We start from the raw sequence: 6000 nt of genomic DNA, 5'->3' as shown, positions 1-6000 counted from the left end.
ATTCATTTGCCAAGTGTACCTACATACCTTTTTCCATTAGCAAAAACCATTATGTTTGATTTATTAGCGTTAATTGCCAAGTTGTTACGCATTGTGTTTTTAATGTGTAATAAAAGACAAGAATGGATGATGTAAATCTCCTATTCGTTTTATTACAGATCACTATGACTCTTTCACTGTACAGTTTGATTCATAATGTTTTCATAAAAGAAAAACAAACTACACCTTGCTCTATGAAAGGTATTACTTACATGCCAGTAGTGCAATGTATACCCTTAGCTATTATTCCACAGTTTTTTACATCACCCTACTCAATAAATAATGTCAACCAAATGATTAGCGCAGAATATATTACATCTAAAATAAAAAATGCATATCAGAGTTTAAGTGTTGGTGGTCCATAAACAACATCTCAGGGTTTGGCTGACATTCACATACCACTAAGGATTTGACCTGGTAGTTTTTCATCATATCACTAAAACTGCCCAATGTCATTATAGCACCTTGACATGCATTATTTACACATAATTGAACTGAAGGGAAATAAATACTCCAATGAAAGGAAGACTTGAGAACATAAGTCAGGAAAGACAATATTTGAAAGCGTTTTTATTAAATGAAGATAGAGTGCGAAATAGTTCACAAAATCCTTAACATTGTCATAAAATAGGCAAGAATATGGAAATAGAAGCAGGAGTGAGATTTGCTAGTTGGCGCACAGAGAATTTAGGAAACCAGAATTTGGGATCCTGGATATTTATTATTTCCTGGGCACAGAACCACACATCCCACACTTCACAAGGGGCATAATTTACTGCAAAACTATCGAGTGAATTATATATCAGGTAATGCTATGAAAACAGATCTTAGCACAGCTGCATATACTGAAGATGTGTGAAGTCCCAACTTGGGCATATTCAAACAATTTAAGAGACCTAATTCGGGAAATATATGAAGAACAGACTCATTAGGGACAGTGGTGGTTTAGCTAGAAATGTTTTTCCTTTTTCACATTTTGCAGTGACAAGCACTTTAAGGGCAGAACGCTGTGAGATAATCTTCCAACACCCAAAAAAGCAAAGTCTCGAAAGCAAGTTTCACATTAGTGGTGGGAGCACACTAATGTAGGCAAGAAGGGGGGGTCAGCAGATCATTTGTCCCCTGAAGATGTGCAGGTCACTTTTGTCAGTAAGGTGACAAGATAATTTCCTAAAATCGTGCAAACCTCACAACCTCAAACCACACAACACTTACATTGAAACTAAACAAAAGCATGCACAGTGCACCCATCCACAACTATAGATCAACACCACATGACAGCTACCAACCAAAAACGTGCTAAGGCTCAGTGACCTCTTTTTCCAAACTGAAGCTACCAACAGCACATCAAAGCTCCCTTGCTCTTCTCCCTCTCAATTCCACTAAGAACCCCCGAAACCCTCTAACATTGCATATCCGCCAACGCGCCAATAGACCATGCAAATATCAGCAGTGAGGTGTAAGACTACATAACATGACATTTTAAAAAAGTGTATGCACCACACTATTTTTGATGCCGGATTTTTTCAGAATTGGGCCCATGTTGTTAATTTTAACACTCGTTTGGATTCATTTCTCTCTTTATTTGCGTTCCCAAATGGGAAGCTGGGTCTGCATGGGAACAGTAAAGGTTTTTAGAGGAATACAATTAAGAATTGCTTGATATCTTTAAAAATGGTCAATGAGAATATGCGCTAATAAATGAGATTTGCGACCTTCAGTTAGGTTTGGTTACTTCGCTGACATGTCTCTCCGAGCAGAAATCTGGGGCTCATTGCACCCCCACCTAGGGGCTACTTTATTTTGGATATAAATGGATGCACTTTGTCTCCCTACTTGGATGGTAGAGAAGGAGGTTGTGTCCTTCTGACCGCTCTGCCGGAGTGAGGTTCTTCCTAACATACATTTGATATTGTCTTCCAGCTGCAGATGCCCTTTGCATCTGGCGCACACATCATGTTCTGCTTCTGGTTGCCGGTATCACCAAACGGGTTTGGATCAAAGTTGCACTGGCTAGGGACAGACGGACAGGGAACATCAAAACAAGGGGTGATCTAGCGCAGAGAAGGAGACAAAATAGGAGATGTTTACCACAGTGAAATAAGCATTGCTCTATAGCAACTGCAAAAAAAATTCATTTTCATAATTATTCTTCGGCTGAAAAATAAGAGTGCTGTCTACGCTGAAGCGTGACTACGTCGTAGGCATAACAACACTTACCATATGCACCAGGCTATTATTTACACAGCCCTTTCATTGAAAAAAGTGTCTTTCAATAAGAATGACTTCCCACTATAATTATACTTCCCATTTAACGGGTGGGGGTCACATTATTTCCCATGAGTGAAGATTTTCCGTAGCCTCAAAAAGATGTGGGAGACTTGCAAAGGGGGTGAGAAGGTGAGCAGTGGTATGCTTGCCTTCTCACCACCCTTCTGCGAGAATACAAAGAAGGGTCTTCAGTAAAAACACGTTGTGCGCAATTGTCCCCCAATGGGCTGGAACAACGGGAACCACTACTGTCCAACATGCATTTCAATCCCTCAAACAGGCAAGAAAATGCATTTTTACAAACGAAAACATTGGAAAATATACATGATTGGCAGGACTGTACTGATATTTGACTTTAACACTGTACTAAAACCTGATATTTTTCTGACTCATTTCTACCCCTTAACATGAGGTATTTGCAAAATATGTTTTCCAATATGTTGCATGCGAAAATACTTCAAATCTCTGTTGTTACATGAGGCATTTCAAACAACACCTGTGTTTAAAAATACGAGCATCCTCACACTGAGCCCCTTCAGTCTGTACTGAGCAATGAGCAGCTTCAGTAAAGATTCTACTCAGGATGGATTTGATTTGCTTAATCTGCTGGTTCAGCTCTCATGACGCACTTCTTTTGCCCTTCCCACTGACATGCCTGCTCTTAGGCATGTCCCTCTTCCCATTCCTCCTGACTTCATCTATCCCGTTCACTTCCCTTTTCCAATTATTACTCTTTCTTGTTTAACAATGGATAGTGTTTTAAGGCACGCTCACCTCACATCCACACCCTTTGGCATAGGCTTTCTGCATGCCTGTAATCTGCTCGGGGGGCATCTGGCTCAGGAGTTTGACAAAGCTGCATAGGCTCAAAGACACGTGACCATCACTGACGTATCCTGCAAAGCAAAAAAAGATAAAATATTCCACTAGCATCAGTTATCAAGCCTGTTTGTACTGCACTATATCGTAAGAACTTTTCACATAATCTATTCAATTTACTAGGTCGGGGTTAGGCAATCTGTCACCCTCCAGATGTTTTGACCCAAAACACCTTTGGCCAGAGACTTTCTGAAATGGGTATTAATTGCTGAGAATACCTGACGTTTGACGGCAATACAAATAATGTGATGTGAGTACCTGGGCATTTTTTGAAAATATATAAGGTACTTCCAAAAAGTGCCTGTTTTCGGAACGGGGACTGTGGACAGATATAACAACACTCACATCAATTGCTGAATATCTATTATCCTGTAGGAGGCTGTCCCGATTCACTTATCGCTTGATGTGCTTTGCACTATGAAGTAAACTGCACTGACATGTGTGGCTGGCTGACATACCCCAGAGCAGACATTGGGGGGAGGCAAGGGTTGGTGTGCTGCTGCATACAGGGATCTACTGTGCTCTTTCCCCACCTGTTGCCTCACCCTGGCATGGTGCAGTTTGTTGTGGTGCATTTCAGTCCAAATGTGCCAGAAACCGTGCATTCTAGGGTTGAAGACCGATCCTTCTACGACCACATTGATATTTCACATATTTCAGGCAAGCGTCTCACGTGTGAAGGTGTTGAAATCCGAGGAAAGCTGTGTGGTGTCCAAATGTTATGTAGCCAGTAATATATGCAGGGTCCTAACAGATAACTATGCAAAAGTTGGTGCAGATTGGTGAAACAGTGTGGAATTGTATAAGGAACAATTCTTTGCAAATCCACAAACCCACAAACAAATTTAGAGTTTTGCTAGAATCCAGAGAAAGGGGAGGGGTGTCCAAATGTCATGTAGCCAGTAATGTCTGGTGGGTCCAAACAGGTAACTATGCAGAATTTGGTGCAGATTGGTGAAACGGTGTGGAATTGTATAAGGAACAACGCTTCTCCAAGCCACAAACATACAGACAAATTCAGAGTTTTGCTGAAATCTGGGGAAAGGGGTGAGGTGTCCAAATATCATGTAGCCAGTAATGTCTGGAGGGTCCAAACAGGTAACTATGCAAAATGTGGTGCAGATTGGTGAAACAGTGTGGAATAGTATAAGGAACAATGCTTTGCCAAGCCACAAACCCACACATAGATATTGGGCCTCATTACGAGTACGGTGTTAGCCATGCTGGAAAAACCGGCAGGCTGCTGCCGGACCCGAAATAACATTCTGTCTCTATGATTGCCAGAATCACCAGGGCATTACAAACTCAGTGACCCAGTAATTCCAGAGGCGGAATTCCATAAATATCGACTCCCATGGAGTCCAATAGGGCTCCATATGGGATGGGGACAATGAAAACACTGGTTCCGTCTATGGCAGAGCCGGTGTTTCCATTTCCGTCTGCAGGCTGGTGGCATTACTCCCGCCAGGTCAGACCTGGCGGGAGTGACAACTCCAGCCTGCAGAACTCGGAATCAGCCGATCCGGAAACAACGGTGGCGGTGGGTTTACCGCCACCATTGTTTCCGGACCGGCTGACTCATAATGAGGCCCATTGACTTGTGCTGAAATCTGGGAAAAGGCGTGGGCTGTCCACATGTCATGTAGCCAGTAATATCCAGAGGGTCCTAACAAGGAACTAACCAACATTTGGTGCAAATTGATGAATCCGTGTGGAATTGTATAAGGAACAACGCTTCACCAAGTCATAAACCCCCAAGCAAATTCATAGTTTTGCTGAGATCTGGGGAAAGGGGTGGGGTGTACAAATGTCATGTAGCCAGGAATGTCCAGAGGATGCTAACAGGTAACTATGCAAAAACTGTGTGCAGATTGGTGAAACAGTGTGGAATTTAAACGGTGTGGAACAATGCTTTCCCAAGCCACAAACCCACAAACAAATGTTGACTTTTGCTGAAATCCAGGGAACGGGGTGGGGTGTCCAAATGTCACATAACCAGCACTGTCCGTAGGGTCCTAAAAGGTAAGTATGCAGAATCTGGAGCAGTTCAGTGAAACAGTGTGGAATTGTATGAGTAACAACGCCACACACCCAGCCACAAACCCACACATTTTCACTTTTATAAATATAGATAGGATCAGGGGTGGACCAAGACTCAAATGTGGATGGGGGATTGGGGCGGGGGCTAACCCTCCAAATGTTGGGAGATGGACTAACCTCAGAGTCTGTGGGGGACGTGCAAACTTACTTGTGTGGTGGAATCTAACTTCTTTACCCATTCTAAAGAGACTGCAGGTGAAGCTTTAATTAATAACAGTTAACTCTCCCCTTTACGTCTGAAACAAGGCACTTAAGAACTGTAGTGAGAATAAGCCCCCTACCCTTCAGATCAGCCCCTTGACACGCAAGTGCTCACATTCTATCACAATTCCAATTTCCTAAAAATCTATGCATACAAACGCAGGTCTTAACAATGAAATGCTTTACATTAGTAATTGGCAGGCCTTTGTTAACAGTGCAGCCCCAGGCATCGTTTATGTATGTGTCCTGGTCTATCCTGCCACGGCTCTGTCTAATGATTGTTGCGCCACTTCATAGGATATCCGTAACTAGCGTTTAGTGGCAATTATTGGCATGTGATGTGAGTTCCTGACATTTTATCAAACTATCTCACTTCAATATGATGGCACATTTGGCATTTGATGAGAACATCTTGGAAATTGTGAGTGCACCTATGCACTTGATAGGTGCATCCAAGCCTTTAATGCAAAGACCTAGTAATATTATAGAATATCTGGAATTTACTGTGAT

General features: G+C 42.3%; 1 protein-coding gene across 2 annotated transcripts in view; it reads right to left on the bottom strand.

Annotated features, from left to right (window-relative positions):
- Nucleotides 1–581: 581 nt before the first annotated feature.
- Nucleotides 582–6000, bottom strand: part of LOC138569458 (metalloproteinase inhibitor 1-like) — a 132228-nt gene continuing 126809 nt past the window's right edge. For both annotated transcript variants that reach the window (XM_069647441.1, XM_069647440.1), the window contains exons 6-7: nucleotides 3085–3206; nucleotides 582–2093 (exon numbers count right to left, since the gene is read on the bottom strand). In XM_069647441.1, coding sequence (XP_069503542.1) covers nucleotides 1935–2093; nucleotides 3085–3206 — 281 coding nt within the window. In that variant the 3' untranslated portion in view covers nucleotides 582–1934. The remainder of the gene's footprint in view (nucleotides 2094–3084; nucleotides 3207–6000) is intronic.

This window comes from Ambystoma mexicanum, chromosome 2q (genome assembly GCF_040938575.1).
Source record: "Ambystoma mexicanum isolate Mex_15411 chromosome 2q, UKY_AmexF1_1, whole genome shotgun sequence".
Taxonomy (NCBI): Eukaryota; Metazoa; Chordata; class Amphibia; order Caudata; family Ambystomatidae; genus Ambystoma; species Ambystoma mexicanum.
This window is presented reverse-complemented; position numbering and strand designations above follow the sequence as displayed.